The sequence below is a fragment of the Sinohyriopsis cumingii genome, chromosome 4 (genome assembly GCF_028554795.1).
Source record: "Sinohyriopsis cumingii isolate HCF-2022 chromosome 4, ASM2855479v2, whole genome shotgun sequence".
Lineage (NCBI taxonomy): Eukaryota > Metazoa > Mollusca > Bivalvia > Unionida > Unionidae > Sinohyriopsis > Sinohyriopsis cumingii.
Window position 1 is genome coordinate 109,340,246 of NC_142964.1, and position 27,112 is coordinate 109,367,357.

At 36.8% G+C, this 27,112-nt stretch overlaps 1 protein-coding gene across 3 annotated transcripts in view; it reads right to left on the reverse strand.

Annotated features, from left to right (window-relative positions):
• Window positions 1–2,604: 2,604 nt before the first annotated feature.
• Window positions 2,605–27,112, reverse strand: part of LOC149801862 (dual oxidase 2-like) — a 66,756-nt gene continuing 42,248 nt past the window's right edge. For all 3 annotated transcript variants that reach the window (XM_089956232.1, XM_089956233.1, XM_089956231.1), the window contains exons 18-31: window positions 25,494–25,710; window positions 24,609–24,696; window positions 21,301–21,482; window positions 20,253–20,340; window positions 17,989–18,224; window positions 17,324–17,554; window positions 16,890–16,983; window positions 10,610–10,659; window positions 9,773–10,054; window positions 7,101–7,324; window positions 6,226–6,384; window positions 4,189–4,344; window positions 3,559–3,687; window positions 2,605–2,937 (exon numbers count right to left, since the gene is read on the reverse strand). In XM_089956232.1, coding sequence (XP_089812358.1) covers window positions 2,815–2,937; window positions 3,559–3,687; window positions 4,189–4,344; window positions 6,226–6,384; window positions 7,101–7,324; window positions 9,773–10,054; window positions 10,610–10,659; window positions 16,890–16,983; window positions 17,324–17,554; window positions 17,989–18,224; window positions 20,253–20,340; window positions 21,301–21,482; window positions 24,609–24,696; window positions 25,494–25,710 — 2,259 coding nt within the window. In that variant the 3' untranslated portion in view covers window positions 2,605–2,814. The remainder of the gene's footprint in view (window positions 2,938–3,558; window positions 3,688–4,188; window positions 4,345–6,225; window positions 6,385–7,100; window positions 7,325–9,772; window positions 10,055–10,609; window positions 10,660–16,889; window positions 16,984–17,323; window positions 17,555–17,988; window positions 18,225–20,252; window positions 20,341–21,300; window positions 21,483–24,608; window positions 24,697–25,493; window positions 25,711–27,112) is intronic.

A 27,112-nucleotide genomic window follows, 5' to 3' on the forward strand; every position in this document is an offset into this window, starting at 1 on the left:
CTACAATACCTTTAAGTTCCTCTACAAACTAGTTGTAAACTTTACGAGGTTCTAATGAATTGAACGAAACTGATTAGAAATGGAACGTAAATATTTCACAACCAATTAAGCCTACTTACATTTCAAATTCTTCAAAATAACTGTCTGTGTTCGATGATGATGTCCTAGTGCATTTGAGAGGCGATCTTGATGCTGTCAATGACACTGGGGGCATCGGAGTGGGCGGGGTGAATGGGGCGTGACAACAAATCGGCTCCTTCATTTTACAGCATTACTGCGTTAGTTATATCATTTTGTCTCACCTTGATGGGCCATGTATATCATTTTGTCTCACCTTGATGGGCCATGTATATCATGTTGTCTCACCTTGATGGGCCATGTATATAATTTTGTCTCACCTTGATGGGCCATGTATATCATTTTGTCTCACCTTGATGGGCCATGTATATCATGTTGTCTCACCTTGATGGGTCATGTATATCATTTTGTCTCACCTGACGGGCCATGTTTGAATCTTTTGCACTCTTGGTTCCTAACATGGCAATACCGCTGTACAACACAATGGCGCCCCGTCCGTTTCATAAAGTTGATCTTTGACTATTGCGTTTCCTTTATCTGTCAATAGACTTTTCACAAAGGTGTTGCATATGTGTTCTTCTTTACATTTTCTGTTGTTCACTTTGTTAAATTGTACGCTAACTTAACCGGATAAATTATTTATTTTCATTTATATACTTGCTTCATTGGAGTGTATTGGATTGCTTTTGGCATTTGTTTTCTGTTTCGTTTACGCTTAGTTTGTTTTCTTTGATTTTATTGTTTTAAATAGGGTTGATTCGTTCTGCGTTTGATTGTTTTACATTTGTCAGTTTTGTTTGTGCCTTGTTTGTTTCATTTGAGTATTGATCTTATTGTCTGAGATTTTGTATTTTTTCGACAAGCAAATTGTTTTGGGGTTTTTTTTGTCTTCCGTTTTTCTTGGTTCATTTTAAAGTTAGTTATGTTTTAATCTCATATTTTTGGCAGCGATGCTTCGCATTCTGTAAAATAAGATTTTCGAAGCATCATTAACATTTTTGATCTTATGTAATGGCAATATTATAGTATGTTACTTTATTGAAGTACCTAGTATATTTTATATGTAACAAATCTGCTTTTAAAGTATGTAACTCTTATCTTTAAATTACACAACAAAGCATGTAATCACAGTTTCCAAACGATGAAAATCTTCAAGCTGTTAAATCAACAAAAACAAAATCGGCAAACAGGAAGTTACGGAATTGTAATATAGCATGCTGCAAGTGACAATAAACTAATTTAACGATTTTCTGATAAGAAATTGTAGCAAAAACGCTTTTATGTTCTTACTTCATACAGTAACGCAATTTTTGTATATAATGATATATCAGGGGACATTTAAAACTTAATTAGATTACACTTAAATCTTGGATAACCATTCTGAACAGAGTAAGTGTAAGTTTAAACAATCACAATACCTGATAGTTTCATTATCACGTGACAATAATGATGGGATGCACTGACGATATAGGAACAGTTTTCAGAGATATTTCATAAAGTATGGACAGTAAAAGTAATGGAGGTTTGTATCAAGACTGCATTGTTTTATTGTATTTGAAGTAGAATATAATGTTAAAAGATTTGAACATGGACTTTACAATTATTTACACCACGCTAATAAACACGTGCGTATATCAACAGATAAACATACTTCATTTTCATTCACAATTTATATTGTTTCAGTGCATGTTGTTTTCCATTGAAAATAAATTTGTATTGTTTAAGTGCATGTTGTTTTCCATTGAAAATTAATTTGGTATTAAGAGCGTGTTGTCTTCTATTGAAAACAGATTTGGTATTGTTTAAGTGCATGTTGTTTTCCATTGAAAATAAATTTGGTATTAAGAGCGTGTTGTCTTCTATTGAAAATAAATTTGGTATTGTTTAAGTGCATGTTGTTTTCCATTGAAAATTAATTTGGTACTAAGTGTGTAATGCTTGTCGTTGAAAATAGATTTTTGTATTGTATAAGTGCATGTCGTTTTCCACTGAAAACAAATTTCTTAGTAGGTGCGCATTGATTTTCGTTGAAAAAAATGTGGTATTTTTTAAGTGCATGTTGTTTTCAAGCGAAAATAAATTTGGTATTAAGTGCGTATTGCTTTCCGTTCAAAAAAGATTTGGTATTGTTTAAGTGCATGTTGTTTTTCATTGAAAATTAATTTGGTATTAAGTGTGTATTGATTTTCGTTCAAAATAGATTTGGTATTGTTTAAGTGCATGTTGTTTTTCATTGAAAATTAATTTGGTATTAAATGTGTATTGATTTTCGTTCAAAATAGATTTGGTATTGTTTAAGTACATGTTGTTTTCCATTGAAAAACTATTTTATATTCGATATGAGCGTATTTCTTTTATTGAAAATAGCATTTTACATTATTAAAGTGTAGTTTATGTTCCAATGAAAACACACAGTCAAGTTATGGATTATGCCAACATCTAATAAGGGTCTGATCTTTTTACATAGCATACAAGCTAAGAAGTTTCCTAAGAAAAAGATAGCGATAATAACAAAGGAGAGAAAACTATAATAAACATTTTATTCAGTAAAAACAATGAAAGATGAAATCAGAAGAAGCGGAAAAGCTACACAAGTCACATTTTATATGGGATTTTTCTCTGTTAAATATTGTTATAATTGTAGCCAAACTATAATGTATATGAATGCAAACAAATACACCGTATCTGAGACGAAAGCTGTGCATACTCAATAACTCGTTCAAAGTTGTTCACAATTCAGAAATTTTCATATCGATGATAGTACGTGGGAGATTCAAATTTATTCAGTTCTTTACAAGCCTTCTCAACGGCCAGTGTCAGAGGATGTGGTCCACAGCTAAACACACCTAGTCGTCTCACCTGAAACAAAGCAACATTATCCAACTGATGGCGTTCAACATATTAAAGTCATCATTTTATCTTCGAAAATATATTAAATCGTGTTATTAAAAGACAAAATAGTAAAAGAGGCACTAGGTGTTAAATTTACAAAATAGTGTCTGATATGGCTTGTGTTCTGTCCAAGTATTATCACTTAAAATATTAATCTCTTTACAAACTAGTGTCTGATATGGTTTGTGTTCTGTCCAGCCGTTATAACGTAACCTTTTTGCAAACTAGTTGCTGATTTGGCTTGTTTTCTGTCCAAGTGCTAGAACTTAAACTCGTCCTCAAATTCCGAGTAGTCTTCATTCAACGTATTACTGAAGTCCGTAACCTATTAGACATACCTAATTGCTATTTAATCTTTAACTGCACTCCCAAAAGCTATGCGCTGTGCATGTAATGGACCTTTGTCGGCGGGACAAGTTTAATATCTGCAGGACCTACCTAACGTTATTAAATAACAAACAGATGTGACTTCATTTTACGAGATGACCTGATTAAAATTAGCTGGTATCATGTGCACATTAAAGTACAATGGGACAGAAGAAACTAAAATTGCATTTCAGAATTTAAATATGTTAATAGATTTCTTACATTACGATGTTCATGACTGAGGGATGCTAGGAAATCCTGGAATCTGGGTCGTCCAAAATGAGTCGTGGCCCTCAGACCTGTGAATATGCTTTTACCTGCAACTTTCTTGAAATGTCTTTCGCACAGGTACTGTGATGGGTAGAGAAGATATTATTAATTGTACAGCGATACATGCAATGTTGGTTTTGTGAAGATAAACAAAAGAATACACACAAACCTAGAACGATTTCGAATTTGAAGATTAATAAGATATTGTAGAGATATTTATAGATAGGTATACACATTGTATGAATCATGTAATACGTGTACAGCATTCAGACCACACATGTTCAATTAAGCCACACCTGCTCATTTAGGCCACACCTGTTCATTTAAACCGCACCTGCTCATTTAGGCCACACCTGTTCATTCGGAACACACTGGTTCGTTCAGACCACACTTGTTTATTTGTAATGTATGTTAAGTAACGTCAAACAATGCAATCAAGTTAATTGTATCTTACTAACTCTTTTAAGTAATGCAAACCATGTTCATAGAGTTTTGTTAGATTTCTGTAACTTCTGAATAATTTTGCTTGTTCTGCTACCATATAAAAAAAACTGAACTCAATAAAAGCGATATTTTACGTACCAGCATTGAAGTTCTCAGATCGTATTTCTTCTTGAACTGCGTGACAAATATGTGAACTTCTACCAGGTCTTTGCTGTCACGATTTTCCACCTCACGGATTATATCTGTCATCCATTCGAACTGCTTCTGAGTTCGTGTTACCCAGAGAAAATAGATCTGAAATCAAAAAGCGTCCATAAAGGCCACTCTACAAGTTAACAATAGCATGATATATTACAAAACGTGACTGCCGTCGCCCTTTGTCGCTATTGTGTTAACAGCTACGAGATTTTTGGTCTTCTATTCAAGTCGATATCAAAAGCACTGAGATCAATTACGTCACTATCATTTGTTTGTACCTCTGCAATATCCGAAAGAATACAATACGTTTATTGTCGCTCTAGTTAACTATTTGTTTTAAAATTGGTGCAATATTTGTATGTTATTACCACTCTCTGGCCTTAAAATAAGTAAAAGAGTGAGAAGAAACAAGCTTTGTAAAATTCAACGAAAAATTTATTTATCTGGGATACAAAATACAAAATGTAAAAGTACTTTACGGTATACCGAAATAAATCCCAAATCATACTAAAATTTTGAACACAAGCCCTAATAATTAAAGTTCTTAACAAACTTTAGTCATTTTCTAAAATAAATCAAGCGCTGGAAGTATCGATATGCATGTGGTTGCCGTGTCGTATGTGCTATCAGTCTTGTTAAATCACAATAATACAATCCAAGAATATATCCTTATTTTAAATTTCACTATAAATCCAAGTCTCTATTTCGAAGAATGATATTTTTCAGTATTTTTGTATCTCCAGGAAGAATAACATGAACTAAATAATGTGAAAAATTACATTCTACCCCAAATGAATAATTTACACAGCAATAATTCAACTGATTCTTCTATGATCTTACGGTACGAATAAATAATTTTCCCATTTAAACGATTAAATAGTCTTCTACCTGACCTCAGGTCACAATCAGCATTTTATAATTTAAAAAAATTATATATTACCTTAAGGAAAATTTCATTCTCGAATGTCCTAAATGTTTGCTAGATAAAATATTCATAATAATTAGAAGGTCTGTTCTAAATTTATGATAAACAACGTGGTGAACACAGTCGTTGATTCAGGCAAAGATAATAACCCTAGTAGCTAGTCCCTACTCATAGATAAAATATTAGCTATGTATTAGTCTTTTACAAAAAATTTTAACAAAATCAATTTAGGTAGAAAATGAACATGACTTTGGACAAGGTCAAGTCCAAATTACAAGTATCAATAGCACAAAATGAAATTTAAAAAAAAATAAAAAATAACCAACAAACAATGCAAATTAAATATACATAATCTAACCTAATGTTTCTGAAATCTTATGGTAATCAATGTAATACTAATTGTTGTTCAGCATTTTGCATATTGCGCCTAACCTAATTAGTCTGGAATCTATAGTAATCGATAGTTCAATAATTATATTTCTTCGTTTAGTATATTGTGTCTAACCTAGCTTTTCTGGAATACATGGTAGTCTATCCTTTAATAATTCTATTTCTACGTTTCTATATTGTGTCTAACCTAGCTTTTCTAGAATCTATGGTAATCTATACTATAATAATTCTATTTCTTTGTATATTGTCTAACCTAGCTTTTATATAATCTATGGTAGTCAATACTTTAATAATTCTATTTCTACGTTTTGCATATTGTGTCTAACCTAGCTTTTCTGGAATACATGGTAATCTATACTTTAATAATTATACTTCTACGTTTTGTATATTGTGTCTAACCTACCTTTTCTGGAATCTATGGTAATCAATAAATACTTTAATAATTATATTTATACCTTTTGCATATTGTGTCTAACCTAGTTTTTCTGGAATCTATGCTAATCTATACCTTAATAACCATAATTATATGTTTTGTATATTATGTCCAACCTACTTTTTTTCTGGAATATTATGGTAATCAATACTTTAGTAACTTTAATTCAATATTTGATGATCATCTGCCATTCCTATCACAAGACACCCAAATCCATTGATATACTCACTTTTTTACATGAAAAAGGAAGGTTCACGGCCGACTTGTGCACAATATCCTTTAGAATGGAGGCAAATGGAGTGACTCCAATACCTCCACCAATCAGAACAGAGAGGTCGTATTGGTACCAGTCCTGATTACTCTCCCCAAACGGACCGTCCAGGTAAATCTACAAGAATCACCAACTGATTATCTTCACACAATGAACTTTGGCAAAAAGAAGAGAAAATATAATCATGATAAAAACATGCTTCAATATTGCGGTGAGCAACATTTATAAAGTTACACAGCGTCAACCGATATTTCTGGAAAGTACAATGAAACGTCTTCATTATTCCGGTAAGAACTCGACCTATTGAAGCAACTACACGGACTAATTCAACAAATATTCATAAATTAAATTCAACTAATCAAACTTAGTTAAACTGTGGAATAATTACAAATTATGTTCACTCTGTTGTGTACAAATCAGCAAAATCATATGAGAAAAATCTCAATTGCAAAATGTTATTCAACATGTATCAAAACACAAAACAAGTTAGACAGTATCATTATTGATGAGAAAGACTTAAATATTGAGTTTCATTGAAATGTGGATTGTGAGATATCTGTTCAAAAAGTTTTTTAACCTTATGGCAGTAATCACTAGGTTCAGGAGATGCTGCACTTGGGGTTCTGTTTCTAATTTTGTCCACCAATCAGTAAACAATTGTTTTTTCTTTTCAAAATGGCAGTAAACATAAGTCGCAATTTATGGACAGAAATATCTATCAATTCTTATTCGTGAGAAATGTCATCAGTGGAAAACATAAGGAGTGACCGAAAGCGAACTAACTGCTAAAAGCTTTCTGTGGGTTTTCATGGAAACCTATTTGTATTGCCTACCTTAGGATAAGAAGTATTCCTGCTGGGGTCGAAAGTTTCTCGAATATTCTTGGTCCAGGGCCCCACGGCTCGTATGTGCATGCGTAAATATTTCTCGTGCGGGGCAGATGACAGAGTGAACGGGTGAAACTCGTGCTTGCCCAATGCCTCACAAGACATACGTACCCACTGTCCTGACTTGTGCTGAAAACCGGGCGGCTTTTTGATCGTCAGAGCGATTACATCTACCAAAATAGAATAATAACCAATGCGCAAAATAACCTTAATTAGATTTATAGCAAGAGCACTTTTTGTCATTATTTACTTCAAATAGATTTCCAATAAAATATATGTATGTAGACTTTACGATAGAAACAGTTCCATTTTGCAAAAAAGTTATTTTGGTTGCTCGGAATCTTCCAATTCCAATAATGATAGCCGGTGTTTCTATGAACGTGCAGTCTGTAGAATTTGCTGTACTTAAATGATAACACTCACAATTGCATCTGAGTACATTTCAAATATAGAACATATGACAATTTATAAATAAGGTTCATAAATACTTCGAATGTACTACTGATAAAATTACACAATAGCCTGTATATGATAAGAACTTGACTTAATGTCAATGGAAAATGAAATAACATGAATTAGTCTGGTAGTAACTACCATAGTGTTTGCCACCCACCCCACCCCCTTTAAAACATCATCAAGGATATTAGCCTAAAACTGGGCCATTCATTAGTCAATGTATAATTTCTAACCTGATTGTTGCTGGGGGTCGGGTGTCCCAAATAATGTCAAGTTAGTAACACGGTCGCCATATTTCATTTGCGAGTCTATGTTTACAGGCAGTTCACCGTCATTGATAATCTCAATAATTCCGTAAAATGTGTAACTTCATCTGCTTCTTTAAATAATACAAAACCTAGACATTGTAAATAGTGAACATAGACGACAGTTTTTAATGCAATACACTGTTCTAGAAACCAGAAAGAACACAAGTGTCTGTCTACTTGTTTTACATGGAGAGTTTTCGTTTGCATTGAAATACCAATACGTTGATACTTTTACGGACCCCCTGGCTATAATCAATTTAGAAATTTTAAATTGATAAAATGATTGATTACGATACTTGTGTTTTTTATAATCTTGATGCTTCATGTTTTTTAAGGGGATGGGTAGAAACAAACGGGAAGGTATGAAAATACTTTAGAAGCTGCAATTACCGACAATATGCAGAAAATATCTGCTAAATTAAGTTTTGTTGAATCCAATTAAGAAGAGCATTTGTGGCGTTATTGAAAGTCGTTGTAGCGTTATTGAAATTCGTTGTAGCGTTATTGAAAGTCGTTGTGGCGTTATTGAAAGTCGTCTGCTGCACATTATTTTGCGTCGAGACAGATTTGATGTGTCTTGCTGAGCAATTATGGCAACTTCAGTTGTCTTCTTATATAAAGAAATATGCTTCCGGCTTAAAACTATATATATATATATATATATATATATATATATATATATATATATATATATATATATATATATATATATATATATATATATATATATATATATAAGCGTTTTGCTACATACAGAGTTGCCCTGAGAAAGGTATTAATTTGGCTTAACTTTTTACAATTGAGGTTTGGGAGAAACTCCTATCATGCCCAAGTGAAAACTCTAGCATATAGTAATGTGTTTTCTTCTAGTTTCAGTTCAATACAGAAAGTGATGCAGAATCTATGCTAATTTCAAAAAATGTATCACGTCACCGTAACGTTATTAATGCCACTTTAGCAGAAATCGACGTCTGGAAAGTAATACCAATGAGCCAATCAGGGCAGAAACAAGGAGCAAATCACAACGATATTTCAGTCAATTGTTGCATGAAGATTCAAGCACTAATTGTAATGACCATCAGTTATTTGTGTTATAAATGACTATAGTCTGATAATACAAACCCGTTTGTTTGTACCCCCCTATCGATTTAAATAAAGGAAACCTTTAATGTGATAAAACGTGCAAGGAACTTAGTCAATTCATTCATTGATTTATAGTTTCTAACTGACTTTGCGTAGAGTGGCCCTAACACCGTCGTCTTATGCGCGTTTCATGCTTAACGGAAGTTTTCAGTGTAATAGACGGACATCCTCGGATACATTTCCAGTCTCTGGACAAGTCCATTTTCAGCAAAGGGGTTTATCACGACTACAGATGTACATATATAAGTCGTCTGCTTCCGATATTTACAATGTCGAATCAAGCAAAGAAAAATAATGACAACTACAAATTTGCTTTTCATGTGGATTTAACGAGCGGTTTAATTTCTATGTTCATGTATGCAGAGGGATATAATTCCAAACTCTAAACGTTATGTAATTTACGCAATTATTCAGCAGTTGCCGAACAGGATGAACTACGTCATTATGTTGTCTGATGGAAATAAACTAGCCTATAGTGTACGGAATATGGCGCCGTGTTAGTATGGAAAGTCCGTTAAGCATGAAATGGTGTAAGGGATGCCAGCATTAGTGCCATTCTGGTCATAGTCAGGTTAGAAATTATAAATCAATGATTCAGTTGACTTAGTTATGTGCACTTTTTATCACATTAAACATAATCGTTTTTGAAATCATGGGGGGGGGGGAGTACAAACAAACGGGTTTGTATTATCAGACTATAGTGACACTGACCTGAAGGTAACATTTCCGCCTTGAGAACTCGTAAATGAATTTTCATTCTACTGATGCTGACGATGCTATCAAAGATGTACCAGGTCAAAGGACCCAGGAGGAAACAGTGAAAGGACATTTCTTCAATCATCTGTCTGCTGCCATGGACCAGTATCAATCCGTATATTATGATATAAAGCTTGTGGGTCCGCCAAAATGCGTCAAACAGATATCTGCGAGCGTAGGGTAAAGCGAACACGTACATCACTATCACTAGTAAACACAGCGCTAGTCCAGACAGTCCTGAAAATATAAGCAGGAACGTCTTATCAGCCGGTTACAAGACCAATAGCCATTCCAGATTCGGAAAACAACTTCCAAAGACGTTCAAAAGACTAAGCAATCTCAAGTGCATCCTCCACGATAAATGTGTCGATAACGTGCAAAATTAAAGACAACATTATTTACACACACACACACACACACACACACACACATATATATATATATATATATATATATATATATATATATATATATATATATATATATATATATATATATATATATATATATATATATATATATATATATATATATATATATATATATATATATATATATATAGATAGATAGATAGATAGATATAGATAGATAGATAGATAGATAATTTCTCGGTCTTCACTTCATTAACTGCAGGTAGGGTAGACTTTTTATTTGGACTCTACAAGAATTCCCGCCAGAGATGTAAGGCAGCAATAAGGCTGAGAACTTAGACTTCGTAGATCTGTCCAAATGTAACTTATTAAATTCCATCTAAACATGAAAAGCAGCAGTAAATGTACAGTTTGTACTTACCGGTCACTGTTTTAAAAAGCCAGAACTGAAACGATGCAAGTTCGTGCGTCCTGCAAAATAACACTCTGGTAGTTAATGTTTTGTTTTGTACTTCGTTTGATTGTTTGGTGCTTTTTCATCAACTTCTAGAGTGGAAATATAATGTTTTACGTTCTACAATCGAATGGTAATTGCACATAGTAAATCTACTCAGAATTATTTGCAAAAGAGAAGCAACATTTTACGACATGCCCTCGCGTATTTGTATTTATTCTTCACAGTCCTTATAACGATATCATCTTATTACGGTTACAATCATTACGTTTCTGAAAGTTATGACTTGCTTTACGAGATACCAATTTTACCTAGTAAAATATGTTTCTTTGATAACACTTACCCAATCTTAATACATTAGGAGTATTACTACTACCTCTCAAATCTAGCTCTTCCAGATATTACGTTTAGCTAAGGGAGTATAAACTTCTCTGCTGACCTATGTGGCGGTCGGGCAAAGTGATCTCCCCTTAGATAAAAAAACTTGAGGAAACGTTTGTTACTATTGGAGCGGATGGCAGGCTATCTATGGATCTAACTACAGGGAGGTCGGGAGGGTGCACATTTATTAAAAGTTGTTACGAATTCTCGAAGAAACATATTTTACCAGGAAAATACGTTTCATATTCAAATACGATACCCAATCAAAATGCCTTAGGAAAATAGATAAGAGCTGGAGGAAAGTGCGACCCTTTTTTTGCGGAGATACAATCTCTGGTCCCCTAAGATATGCGATGAAGCTTCCAGCTAACCCAACTGGAGGGACTAAGTATGACATGGTGCGTCTTCAAATAGGGAAACATCACCACCACCACCGCAAATCCAGCGAAAGTCGTGAATTCGCGTCTAAAAAAGCAATTGTTGTTGTTGTAGAGCTTAACGCCATTTTTCAGCACAAGATACGCTATACATGGCGGCCAGTATAAATGGTGGAGGAAGAACTCGGGAAAAACCCCGGAAAGAACCAACAACAAACGACAATCTACTAGCAAGCTTTCTCACATACACACATTGGCCGAACCCGAGACTCTAACCCAGAGGATGACAATGATCCGTAACGGTGAGCGCTTTAGTCCACTATGTCAATGTTGAGATAAGAATATAGATCCTACCAGATCGAATTGGGCCGTTTGGGATGACGGATCTCGGAGATAAAAGGGAGAGAATGTGTGCTCAGATCTCCATCCCACAGTAATGATGTCGGTTAGCGAACAGTTCCAGTCGAATACTAGGCTGGTGGCAAATGCTCTAACGCTGGACGCCGAAATGCGTAATAATTCGTTTGTTTTTTTTTTTACTTTCTATAAACCTTGCGAATAACCCACTTAATCCAGGACGAGATTGTCTGCTTTGACTAATCCTCCAGTCCTTTTATGAAAATCAGCAAGCAACGTTATCTTCGTGGATGCAAATGCTCTGATCAGTTAAGGTACCCATTGAAAGCCCGAGCTGGGTCTTTTAGGTGACTTCAGCTGATGTGTGCAGACTAGACAGAAGATTCAAGACGAACGTCCGGTTACCCGTGGAAGGAAGCCGGTTCTTGACGATTAAAAAGAATGCCGTCATGAGAAAGACTGACCCGTCTTGTCAAAACTGCGTGTAATTCTGGTCGGCTGACAGGCTAATTATGCCTGCTCTCGCTAACGCCACGAGAAAGCAGGTCTTGTATTAAAGATAATCCACAGCTGCACTTGAAAGTGGTTCAGATATGTCTTGTTCATCCAGTTAATACCAAAACAGATTTCACAATGGGAATAAAGCTAAAGTTTGTGATTTCTGTATACATAAAGTTGCAGAGTAACTCGGATAAGTCCTCGTTTTGTCCGATATCCTCTTTTCCATGATGAAAATGACAGCGATCCCGGAGCGGTTACCTTTTATCATACTCAGTGCGAACATTCTCTCTAGGAAGAGCCACAGGAAGTTATCTATTTGCGGTACAGATGCCTGGAAAGGTACAGTGTGCTTATTTATGCAACACTTGGTGAAAACGTGCTATTTGCCTTCGTGTGCTTTCAGAGGGTAGGATCTTCTTGCTAGTGCTATTTTCTTTACGACTGGTTGGGAACATTGTTTGTTTCTGGGGACCTGTTTCAGATGATCCAGACGTTCAGTTTCCATAGCTCGGAGTAGATGTGAAGCAACTGTCATCGGGGTTGTTTGTGTAGTTGAGGAAAATCCGAAGTCTTTGAGGAGTTCCCGTTGCGAGATTGCTGAGGTCGTTGATCCGCGACTTCTCCCATCCAAGTGGTGCAATGAGGATAAGGCGATACTCTGATTCTCTTGCTTTCTGTATCACTTTATGGAATTAAAGATGATAAAGGATATGCCTATGCATTCAGGCCGTTTCCAAACTATCGATAGAGTACCGACTGCCCGGGGTTTGAGTCCGGAACTGGAGAAACGAAGGTTGGGAGTTGGTTTTTCACGCGAACTGGTTCACAATCGGTTGGTCCCCTTGTGTACATACTTAAATGAAAACCGAAGGATGAAAAGACCCTTCTGTAAGTATTAGTTGGTTGTTCCTTGCCAAAGCTTCGGTTCTTATGTTAGAAGTCCTGGGATATGGCGAACTTACTCGTGGGTTTATTGTTGTACTTACCACTTTAGAAAATTCCACACCAAGACCCAATGTTGTGATTTAGTTCCGTCTTGTCATTGAGGTTAGTCACTACTATAGGACGTGGCTCCACCTTGTCGTTTGAAACAAGTTACCATTGTATATATGTCGAACAGAATGAGGACATCCTTGTTATGGAAATAGCAGGTCTTGTATGAAAAATAATCCACAGCTTCACTTGAAAGTGGTTCAAATATGTCTTGTTCAGCCAGTTAATACCAAAGTAGGTTTCACAATGGGCATAAAGTTTGAATGAGGGCTCCCTTGTCATGCAAATATTCCTGCCACCAGTGACAGGATTTCAACATGGCCGACATCTCCCGAATTTAATGATATCAAAATGTCGTTCCTGTGGAGAGCATGCACCGCTGGCTTCCTGAATGGATGGTAATAGTTGGGATCCCCAGTCTTCCGTATTTGCATCGATACAGACTGTAATCTTGAGCGGTTGTACTGGTAGATACAGAGTTCCTTGAAATTAAACGTGCTATATTTCAAAGTCTGATCTTGACGAAATATGTTGCCTGTGTAAACTCTATACCAAGGTGAACCAAATGTTGAGATGGAACTAGATCAGATCTTTCCTTGTTGACGAGAAGTCCAGATTGATAATAAGGGATATCATGTCTTGTTAGATTTAACTCACTAGTGTTTCTGCAGGATCTCGTCCAGGTAACCTGATGTTGCCGCCATAAAAATGGTTCGAAAGAGATTCATCAGACACATGAGCCCTAATGAGAGTACCCTGAATTGGTATACGATGTTGTTGGTGAATCGCAGGAACGTCTTGTGAATCTTGAAATAGGGATATGAAGGTATGCACATTTGAAGTCCACACCGACGGCGATGTTTCCCTCATAAACGGCGTGAATGAATTGATTGAGGGCGCTTAGGTCAATGACTAGATGCAGAGTGCCTGTGGGACCAAGCCAAGTCTGAAGCAAATGATAGGACTCTTTTGGTGCTATAACCGCTTTGTATGCGAGAACTATGACTTTGGCTGGGTGAATCTTCGATAGGATGGTTTGAGAGCTTTGTATCCAATGAGTGGTCCCTGGGTCGTTTTGTTGATTTCCCGTATTATTCCTGTATCGATGTTGTGGTTATGGGAAGGAGGGAGGGAAGTTGGTCTCCTTGGTGGCTTGTTTGCGGACTTCTTCAATCTGGACGTTAAACAGAAGGTTTCAGGATAAAATCTGTGCTCGTAGTTTGGCCTTAGGGTGGTCCTTCACGAAAGTGCAATCAGAAATGACTACGTTGCGTTTTGCCAATTGTGAATTTGTAGCTGAAGCTGAGGCATTAGCCATAGTGAGGAGAGCGGCTCTATTCAGTACTCAGGCCATTCTTGAGACCAACTCTCATGCATGCCCTGAGGTATTCAAAAGGTGGGAGAAGATAAGCTATGTTTCGCCTGTTTGATGATAGCCATAAAGACGAAAGTACAACATCAAAACCATGGCAATTACTTTGCGCACTTCCAAGTATCATCAACAGCCATCTGGTCCACGTCTATGGAGTGTGTCTCTGTCATTCCCAAAGCGGCGATATCACTTTCAACTGCTTAGGTTCCCAAATGAAAGACTGGTGTGTGGCAAAGGAGCCGCCGCCGACAAACTGATGATTCAGGCGGTCAGTACAGCTGTAACTCTCCCAGACTGCTGAAGTAATTGAAGTCGGACTCTTCCATTCCGTTGTAAGATTAACATATGCTGGAGCTCTTGTCTAGGTTGCTGATGGACAGGGAAGAAGAGGACACAACTTAAGGGGTCTAAGGTAGAAAACGTCCTCAATGGAGACTCGGAAGGCTGAATCTTCACATGCTATAGCATAGTGTAGAATAGATGACAGCACTGGAGAACAAGCAACATCGTCTTGGCTGCTGAGTGAGGCTAAGGATCCATATAATGCTTGAGACTTAATTGGCTCAGAGAGATGAGGTGTGCCGCACACTAAACTCTTACAACGCCATGGATTGGAAACCGTGACTTTGAGACAGTCGCTCAGTAAAGAGGCTCTTCTCGTGGCAGAGTGCAGTGAAATTGCGAAGCGACATCTTTTAAGAGTGAGAAACTATATGTGGATTCGTGCCGAATGAGTATCTCGAGGTTGTTTGAGGACTGGTCCCTGCACATGTCTACAAAGGTCAGTTTGGACGTACTGGAAGCCGGGCTGTTAGTGATTCTGCACTTAATGTTGATGTTTTTGTCATTCATGATCCCTAGTCTATTGCATAGGCCGATCTCAACGGAAATAGTCCATCCAAGTGGGGAGGATATCGTTAGGGTCATCAGTTGCGGAGGCAAACGGGATGTTTGATCCATGTTACCTCTTCGTATGTCTGTTGAGTGAGAGGGAGCTTGGCTGTTTGTTAGCTCTGTCCCTCGCTGTACTGCAATAGGAATCACGTTGAACCCTGACGGCGTAAGGTAGAACTAGTTGCCAAAATCTTGAGTCCAATTGCAATGACCTGTGTGCCGGAGCTGTTTCAGTGCGTGACAATATTCGCCACTTCGTGGCCGAAGGATAAATTGATTTATCTCCCTTGTCCGAGTGAGACGCGACTGAGTAAACCACGTAGAGAGCGCTTACCTGTGCTTGTCCGACCAGAGCAGAAGCAGTACTGATATGTACACACGTGTCTATATTTGACATAAAAAGCCCAACATTAGAGGAACTGAGGCCCCGTTATAGATAATTACTAAATAGGTGTGACAATATCCAAAATGAAGCAATTACATGTAGGAAAAAAGCTCACAGACCGCCTTTAGAAGTAAAAATACGGAAGTAGGCGTCCAGACACTATTTATGAAGTAGGTGCGACAATATCCAATATGACGCAATTATCTGTAGGAGAAAAGCCCACTGCTTGTAGAAGTAAAAACACTGAAACTGGCGTCCGGACGCTACGAATACCTTGGAATTAAAACTCATCGATATGTACCCGTTAGTAATGGCATTACACATATATTAGGAGATTTTATAAGCGCTAGAGACTTGCTCGTAGATAAAATAATTATAGCCCGTACTTAATATTACGTATCTTAGGCTCCCGTGCAAGAGCCTAAATATGTGACGACCAAGTGTTAGCCAATCGCAAAGCAGAATATTTCGGCACAGGAAGAGAAAAAGTTGGATGTATACATCGAGTATATTTGTATATTTCCTTAGAAGTGAAAACATATTCCAACATGTAATGTTATATCTTCCACGTAGATTATGGCTTTTGAGAGAGATCTTGTGACGACATCGTGCTTATTGACACGAGCAGAACTAACTTGTGTATTCGTAGACTTTGCTGCCAAGCCCTACACCTGAAGGGTGATAACTCTGCCCTACTGCCACTTAGGTCGTCCAACTTTTAGCTCGGGTTAGATAAAAGTAGTATTTAGGAGGGCTGGATTTGCCAGGTAGGAATAGTTCTCCTAATTTATTATGATTGGGTAACAAATTTAAAGTCGAAATTGTTTGTTTTACAACTTCTTACACCCTTTCGAGGAAACAGAGCGTCATCTTCCTGGTTAAAATTTCATATATAGGTACATATATTTAAAATATAAAAAGTGCCATAGCGAAAGAGAGAGAAAGATGTGGACGGAGGAATCGTAAAGCAGGTAAACCATTACATACGATAAGAAGTATTCTTTGAAGAAGCAGAAGATATCGGACGTTGGCTGGGTTGATATGTGATAAAAATTGAATGCGTGACCAATGGAGTGTACGCCTGGAAAAATAAGAATGAGATATGTAACAGAAGAATATCTAAGCACATCAAAATCTGTATCTAATTTGATGATTAATCAGACCCGTCTTGCTCTAGGCAACCGTATTCATTCGATGAGATCTTCATTGATTTTAATGCAAGCTATAATTTTGCACTTGCAAATTGGTCGTATTTATATATTTCAAGTCATAAATTAAATAAACAATGTGTAGTGTAAGATTAAGGCTAGCTTAGTTTCGTCTTGAAAAATCAAAGACTGATATAAAACGTGGAGGAGAACCAACGACTTTCTATTGAAGGAAAGAAATCTAAGAAAGAGTCAATCTTAATGTAAACCAACCTGTGAAAAAAAGTGCCAGTAGCGCTGATATTTTATGCATGGAATGAAGTGAATCAAAGGGAATGAATATGTTGAGGAAGGTTTCCCTGAGTCTGGTGATGCTGTTGCGGCACATGGTTAGAAGTAATGTTGAATAAGTAAAGGACATAGCAGTAGCCGCGGCTCTGGTACATGCAATGCCATAACCAGCTATGCCACGTACACCAGTGTGCTCCGATTGGACGGAAAAATCTGAAACATTTATGCTTAAAAACAGCAAGTGTAAATAATGATGTATATTTTTAAATAAGACGTAATTATCCGGTTAATTTAAATTTGCCAAATGGAAATCTTTTTTTTAGCAAGAAAAAAGTATTTTAAAAAAAAAACTTTGAAATCAAACAAAGTTGATACATATTACCTCTGCCAATTTGTTTCTTCCACATTCACTTCTGACGTCGCTCGTATACCTTAGTATTTGTTTTTATATCACAAATAGTATGCACGTACTTTGCATGTTACAAATGAAAAAATGCATGAACTAATTGGAAATGTGTATTGAAAATCGGTTCTGGACAGACGTTTGATATTTTCCATAAATAAAGAAGCGAACTTGTCAAAATTTATTTCAAAATAAAGTTTACCACTTGATTTTGTTTTAAACAGACAACGCAATAAATACTTACAATATACACGTAGTAGAAACATGCCACATAATACAAGAGAATAAATAGTCATCCAGAAGACCTGTAACCTGTAGGTTTCCAAAAATCGAACCACTTTCAGCAGTTTTTCTTCTGCGACCGATTGTGGTTGCTTCAACTCGGCGATGTGAACCGTGCCAGTCGTCGTGTGCAGAAGCGTGTCGTGTGCAGTAGCTGAGACCTGCCGCCGCAATGTCGGCCTTCGGTTACGTCCAAAGCTTAAAAAGCGAATTGCACATACAATATGTATAATAAATATGTAAAACAACGGTAAGTATTAACATTGTATTGAAAATTCGGCGTGTTGAACTTGTGTTTTTCTTGAAACTAACATTATCCGGACTGTAAAATTCAACAGTCGATTCGTAGGAAGTAGAGCTTGCTGCCTGTAGAAGTAGATACCTTGGGTTCATATTAAGTAAACTCTCTAAAAGAAACGACCTGGATGTCAACTATGCATTAAGTTGTTTAGTATACATTGTTTTGTCTTCCAAAGTATCACGTGTGGAGAAAGGGGCCTGCATTTGCACCGTAGACGTCATTTTGCTTTCAACATGACCCACATAAATGACAAATGCGTTTGCTTAGTTATGGCTGAGGTGTATAGACTTATTTTGCTATTACCTTGTATAGACTTGTCAGGTCAAACGAATCATATATGGATGTTTAATTTATTATAGCAATCCAAATCCAACAATATGAACCTTTATAACCTAACTAACGTAATCTATTGTTTTATTGAATTTTTATGTTATGCAAGTTGAGGAGGCATCATATTTCTGTGCAGAACTGTCCCTTGCTCAATATAGAAAAAACTTCCATTTAAAAAAGTTGACTACTAGTCGTGAAGTAGGCTGCCTGCCATTAGCCTATGGAGACTCGAAATTAATTCCTTTTGCAGTTTAGTATTTGTGATGGACACATAAACAAATAGATATTTCTAAACATGTTATTAGAATTTCTCCAGTAAACTCGGTATTGTTAGATAATAACAAGTAGCTTTAAAGAAACTGAGAAATATGACAATCAACGTCATATCCGGCGTGTTAATTATCTACCCTTGCATACAGACAAGGCCGTAATATCTAACCCTATCAAGCAGGACTATGCACAAAACGCGGGAGAAAGTGTCGTGTTGTACTTACCTAGCATCAATATGAAACGGTAAAGTTTACACTTGACTTCACAGGTTAATTGTTCACAATAAGAACAGTGTATCCGACGAAGAAAGAATTAAAATATAACCATTTTCTTATTTGGACACATGCAAAGTGGTTGTTTTGTTATTAATTTGTGTTATTCATGGTTGGATCATACAAGGGATCTTTGTAAAGTGTGTTCCTTTCCGAATTGCTGGATTTAGTACTCGCGACTGCTGGTTGGATCATACAAGGGTTCTATGTAAAGTGTTCCTTTCCGAATTCCTTGATTTAGTACTCACGATTGCTTTATTTTCATACTAACTTTGTTTCTTCTACATTGCCCTGGTTGAAAGGTTTTAGCAAATGATGAATCTTATAATCAGTACCAAATCCTTTAAACCCAATAATCACTATCTTAAAGTTTAACTTTGTTCATTGTAACCGGTATCGCCGCGTCCATAATTCTTAATAAGCTGTGTTTTAATAAATTGAAGCCTACAAAAGAAAAATAACTTTTGAGTATTTGCCCCACAGCGAATGGGTGAAGTATATTTTTCTAGGTTCTTAGTTACAAAAAGAATATAAAAATAGCTACCATCATGAAACTCAAGATTCGCACACCGATTCTTCAGCAAATAAATTGACATAAAAACGTAGTGATGCTGGCCTACTTAAAACTCAAATTGCAAATTAAATGGTAAGTCGTCTTTTATGAGATCTGTGTTGCTATTGCATTCTCCATCTCTTCTGGTTTAATTGTGCGTCCTTAAATATGCTGAGCCATGATCGATAATACCCCTATTTTTACCTGACGTTCTACGCAGGAGCAGGAGTTATGACATAATTTTGTTTTGCGCAGCAGAATCTTCATAATGTCAAGAACGTGAATAAAGTGAAAATCAGCACGTGAATGAAAGTCTAGTACTCAACTGAGCCTTATCTTGCATATTTTTACTTTTTTAAATCTCTACGATGCTATTCATGTCATAATCTTTATCAAACGGAAACCAGCTTGCACGAGCATGTTACTATGTTTAATCACGGTTCATTAAAAATGCTAAAAGAATCAAAATTAGATGCACGCAAACTTTGAAAATTGTTTACCTGTACGCCCTAACCAACGTGGACTGCTTAGCCGCTAACTTGTCTGACTTCTGAGTAGGTCTCACCGTAGGTAGTCCCAGTCCTGTATCTTTACAGAGTAACGACAAAAGATATAAAAAGGAGAAGAAAAAAAACTCTTGAGCATACAAGCAGCATAAAATCTAGGAAGGTTTCCATGACTTTGAAGTTAATGTAAATTTATTAAATAGTGATATTTGAAAATAGTTATCGTAAAATATCGATTATTTTGCATGCGAATCAATTATGTAATATGATGTGAAGATTACGATAATGAACACAAAAGACTTTTAAAAGGTTAATGGTAGGTACAACGATTGCTCCCGCATCTTCGTTAGCCAAGGTTCAGTAATGTTAACCTATCTATACCTTGGCGGGTTGATCAGATATTTCTTTGCTTTGTCCTAGCGACACTTATTTGATTGTATGAGATGCCTTCCTTAGTATGTAATGCCAACTAACTAACAGAGTGTAACCGAGGTGCATTGTACATCGGCCGAAAATGGTGGAGGCAAATTACTTCAACGGGATACTTTCTAAGTTTAACATAGAAAGTATGACTACCTACCGGAGCGAAGCCATTACAGGTGCATTTGACGAAAGGATATGTTTGTGCAAATATGGACCTGCAGTGGAAAATTGCTTATTTATGAGTCCATTTCAGTTGTATGATCCTCTTGTATCGATCATGCAGGAATAGTGTTCAGTGTTCAGAACAAGCTGATTTTCATGTGGTGGCTTGCCGCTACATCCAATGAAATTCAAAGACCCGAGGAACTGAAATATCTGATCGACCCGCCAAGTTGTAAAAATGTTAACCTATCGGAACTTTGGCTAGCGAAGTTTGGGTTCCCTTGGTGTGCCAAAGTTATCGCACAAACAATTAGCCTCGTGTTTCGACAATATTTTATGACATCTTAAAATACCATGACCTTACATATTTATCTTCATTACACCACGCCGTTGATTTCTGCCATTACCAACTAATGGCAAATATAAATTAGGAAAACATGGAGGACAAACATTTTACCTTCTAGTTCTAGCGAAGTCCTTTCTACTGTTTTTCGATACTCATCATACCGAAATACTTTTTTAAAGTTTTCTAATGTTAATTGATCTCCGTGATTTATGCCAGCTATTTCATATACTGATGCCACAAACTCAGAAACTTTCCGATCGTTCACATTGGAATCGGAAAGTTCAAGCAGCGACCTGCAAAAATAAGTGTGAAAAATGGAAATTAAGTAAAAAACTAAAACTTGTGAAATAGATTTGATTTAAGCATGGCAGGGCTACTGTAACGGGTACTGTTTTCACGTGTGCTTTTCTTAAATATCAATATGTACTTGTAGCTCTCTTCTTTACAGGTACTACTTCAACTGTTTCTATTACGACTATGTTTTCCTTTTTTTGTTGATTCTTTGGTGGGGTTGCTTTTTAATTACTTTTTAGCAGGTAATTATATTAGATGAAACTAACTTTCTTGATTAAATACTTGTTATGTGATTAAATACTTGTTATGTCCCTTATTTGTCATTATTGTTTAATAATGTCAATTAAATGTTTTGCATCTGTTATCTGCCTAATCCAAATACGGTGTCCCACAATCTGCTATAATCGAAACAAAACGATTTTAAAGACGTTTGATGAAATAAACTCCGCAAGCATAAGTTTAAAACTAAAATAGTTGGCCTGACCAACCACATCCAATTATCACCCACCCACCCCCCACCTCAAGCACCCCATTCCGCATAACCCCCAACCCTTCTTGGGACCTTTACACAGCCATCTTCCATTTTCTGTAAAACTAAATTTAGGCGTAAAAATGTGTTCATCATTGGGGACCCCATAGGAGTGGCCAAACCGCCTCGGTGTCCTGCGTCTTTATAGTGTTGTTACTTTTCTTACAGGTGGCCCCGAGTGACCGAGTGGCCGACTGGTCTAAAGCGCTCACCGTTACGGATCATTGCCATCTTACCTGTCTGCGTGGGTTCGAGTCTCGGGTTCGGCCAGTGTGGGTATGTGAGAAAGCATGCCTGTAGCTTCTCATGGATTGATGGTTCTTTCTGGACTTTTCCCGGGTTCTTCCTTTGCCATTTATACTGGCCGCCATGTATAGCCTATCTTGTGTTGAAAAATGGCGTTAAACCCTACAACAACAACAACAACAACTTTTCTTACATAAAAAATTAATTTACAGAAATAGGATAAGTTGTTATATTGTTTGGAGACTTAAGTGAATAAATACGGTGGTACACACATGTTACAGTATAAAAGATGCATGGTCTATCCGTGCTGGAAGTACGCGAAAGGAACAATGTCAGACCCCAAAATATGTGTGGGCTATGGTGGTTCAATTGAACAAGACATACGAAGAGGAGATTGCAATAGAAAACGAAGGCATTGCATAGTTATTGTGAACTACAAGCAATGCAGCATCTAAATGATAAAAGTGTGATAATATTCTTAACTTGTTACAAATTTATAAGCTCAGATATGTTCATTTATAATTTAATATGGACAACAAGCACGTGATTTGCGTGACAAGTTTAAAAAATTGAGTTGTGTACTACCACCCCATTCCACCCCCTTATCCCAAGAGTCGTATAGGACTGCAGCAACTCTGGGAGAAACTCGACCGATAGTAGGTGGTCCGGTCTGACTTGAGACAACACAGAATTTCGTCTATTCTGTCCAGCTGAGATTATTCAGGCCGACGTCTGTAGCGTTATTCAGAGAGCTACGGAAGGTGAGTCGATGGGAATTTGGGTTCTTAATCGTTGCCTTACCCTGGGTCCTATTCTCAGTGCCGGATTAAAGCCTGTGGAGGCCCTTAGGCAGTCGAAATCTTGGGGCCACCCTCGCAAATTATCTCCTAATACGTTTAATCTATATTATTTGTATATCTGTTGTCGCGGGGCCCCTAAAAGGCGTGGGGCCTCATAGGCCGGTGCATAATCTGCGTATTTGGTAATCCGGCACTGCCCATTTTTAATAGTTTAAGCTGGTTGACAATCGGTGCTTTAGAACTAGAGAGAAGCAAATGCAGATTATCAAAGCATGCATAAGGTTCACTTCTGCAGCTGAAGAGTTGGCCACCAAAGTCTTAAGTCAGGCTTCAGCAGCCCGAGAGCAAAACAAATGGAAGCCCACGCATACTGCAATGCTTCAAGACATTCAGCTGGCATGAGTGGATTTTAGACAGAGTGGTCACTGGAGCCACCTTTGTGGCTACGATATGTCTTAGGCATAGAGCCTTGACATATCAGCCAACTACCTAAGCTGCTTTTTGGTAATGGAAGAGTGTGCACCATGCACAGAACAGTATACCCACCTCTGCAATGGGATGACACGTGTTGCTATTAACCAACCACTATCTCAAAACATCAGGGGATTTTCATACCAACGCACTTGAGACTTTGATTTCGGCTGTTACCGAGTGATTCCTTCGTGGTTTAGCCGCCACTTTAAGAAATAAATAAGAAAACAAGGATACTCGTAACGACCGTGGCTGAGTTCCCATTGCATGGCTCAGGTCTATGGTCACGTGCTTACTGATCTTGATATGGTATGTCATCGTTTTCTACAAGAAACTTACCAAATCTAGCTTTCGGAGGACAATAAAATGGGCTGCTTTTACGGTGGACAAACTAGAGATTTAAGACAGGTAGTACAAACCGCTGCAAGCGTATGACACATCAAATGGTTGCTGACCGTGGTGGTCAAGAGCTTTCTATTTCGAATCCGTCTCAAGACCAATTTTCAGATCGGTTATGAAAAAGCGCTCATCAGGAATGTCATTACTTACTACGAGATCTCAACAGCCGCAGTACACGCATTTTACGATTTCACTACTGTATATCCAGGGGTGTAATTACATGCGGTTATGAATCAGCCGTGAAAAAGAATATATATAGATACGGAGACGAGCGCACTGAGGGTGGAGTGGAATGGATATACTGAAGGGGGGGGGGGGAGCGTATGCGCTCTTCCAAAATTAGCACTTTTTATCATGCCTGGTGTCACGAAAAGGCGTTAACAAATCAGGAGGTTGACCATTTTTTCGTTTCGGGTAGAAGGGGGGGGGGAATGGAGAATTGGAGGTAGATTTTCGGCTCCCAATAACTTACTCTCTTCATTCCACCCTGTCGCTTAACTAAACTAATAATTTCATTGCAAAATTTAATGAATATCCTTTTTAAAAAGATTACTTCCGAATAGCGAAAACACTTCTCTACCAAACCTAAATATATGTATATGATAAAGACAAATTTGCATGTTTATACTAGTCCTTTCATGTACATCAATGTTAACAATCTGCAAATCTGTTAAATCCACCTTGTCATTTGTTGAACATCGTCCAACTTGAGTTTTCCTTCCTTCTGATACATGTTAAACAGGAACTGAACCTTTTGATCGACGTCATCTACAATAAAAGTAGTACGGGCGGTGAGACTTTCTTTCTTTACATCTAAAATTGTATTAATGGCGAGCTGAGAGTAAAAAAAAAGTCGCTTTTGTTTTCGTGAAAATCCAGCACAGAATAAATTAAAGATTAAAATATACACTTCAAGATCAGAATCACGTTAATTTAGCTAGTCATATGAACACGTATGCAACATTACTCAAACCATACTTCACTTTCAGTGTACAGCTGATAATTTGTAAGATACAAATCATGGTAGTTAAAACATATTCCTCCTAAACGTATACATGTGGCACATAATTTGATCAAGGAGATATGGAGTAAAAACAAAATGAAATCACTGATAGAACGATCAGCAAATTTATCTTTAGATCAAAAAATAGAAACCTATCTGTAAAGTCCATGAATATTAGTTTCGTATTGGTGTAGGTTTCTTATTTTTTCCGTCATCCTCGTTACTTTGAAAAACAAAAGAAAGAAACAAAACGCACTTGGATGCCATTCCAATGCACATATAACTGCAAACAAATATCCATATATCTATCGACTGACCTTGTAACTTGGAAAAAAGAAACACGCTCAAGACATTGTTACGTGTAGAATAAACATGCTGATACTTGAAACGACCATACAACATGGCCTTTAGTCGCGTTTATTTATCTTAGAAATCTTTTCAATTCAATCAAGAATATGATACCAGAACATATACACGCTTCAAAGAATATTAGTTTTTCTATCCATAGCTCCTCTCTCTCTCTCTCTCTCTCTCTCTCTCTCTCTCTCTCTCTCTCTCTTACCTGAAGAAAGAAGTAAGAATACGTTCATAAACTCTCTGAAGGACACCAAGCCTGACCGGTCTGCGTCTGCCAAGAGGAACATCTGTTGGACGAACAGGGAATCTGGTTTCATCCCGAAAACTTCGGCAAATTCCGTGATTGTCAACTGTGTTTGTGGCAGGTTCGAATACCCAGATTCATTTTCATCGCTCGTGTTTGTACTGACATCTTCTAGCGTCTGCAGACACGAAGTCATTGCAACATTAATACATCCTGGTATTATACCAATTTGTTTGGGCGTTTTGAAATCACGTCTAGGAATAAATTCACAAATGAAATTAACAATCATTAGACCAATATAACGTAGAGTTGACCCCGCAAGGAGTGATGCAAAGTAGATTTCTAATGCTTTGACCTTATCTTCATACCATCTTTGCTATATTTTTCTATGTTAAGACGGCAGTTATTATCGAATTTTTCCCAAGTTGTCTTATCATATAGTAACAGTTTTAGTTTTGGACATTTTTCCGAAATATTGAAGATTACTAAGATTTAAAAAAAATTTGAGAGATACACCCATTCCTCGTGTTGCTATAGTAATGCTTGCTAATACTGTTCTGGTGTCGCCTTTCTTCATGATTTCAACTGGCATACCATCTGTTTCACATAAGCGTGTTTATTTTTGTTTCTTTTACAAAGGTTTTTTTCTCCTAATTAGGTTGTAATTCGCTCATTCCACGTCATATCCGGCGTGTTAATTATCTCCCCTTGCATAAAGACATAAAAGTTGTTCAACTCAAGAACTTGGCATGACAATAGAGAAGTTCCACTGTGTGAAACACCATCAAAATATCAAAGCATTTAGCAAGAGTTGTTGTATATTCAGCTTCTGAAAACAGATTTTACGATGGATAATCAAAATCATCAAACCCTCTTTTATACGAAATAATGCCATGTTCTAGTAAAGAGCCATGTTCTAGTAAAGAGTAATTAATCTCGCATTCGTACGTGGCAATAATATTATATCTCACTAGCTTGGTCGCCGAGGAGCCAAAATATAAAGAGAGTATTTCAGGTCTATTTACCTGGACAAATTTTAGTTGACGACACTATTTAATAAAGTTTATTTTTGTCTGACTGGTCCAGTAACATTTAGTGATTTTCAACATATCATAAAAATGAAAAATTAAATGACTGGTCTAGCATCGCCATGTCCTAGCACGTTCCGTACTTGGCATCATATATGCGTGGGTCAAGTACAGTGATGAGATTACACTTACTGTGCCTGCTTAATATTACAAACAGCTGCTTTTTACCATCGAAGGAATACACCATTTTCTTGGCGAGATTCTATAATATTTCACTCCACAAAAAACTGTATTATATTTCGTCAATGGAGTGATTTATCCAAAGGAATTCTATTATGATCCTAATTTATTCAAATAAATAAATTATTCTTCGATGCAATAGTTAGTTCATATTCTTCCTGTGAAATGAAATATATTTCTTGAACGTACGCCTTCACAATTTATTGTACATTTTTTCATAACACCTTGTATGAAGCATAACCACAAATGCAGATGAAAAGATTGTTCTAAAATCGTCTTAAAAGGAAAATCCTGCAACTCAGTTCCTACCTT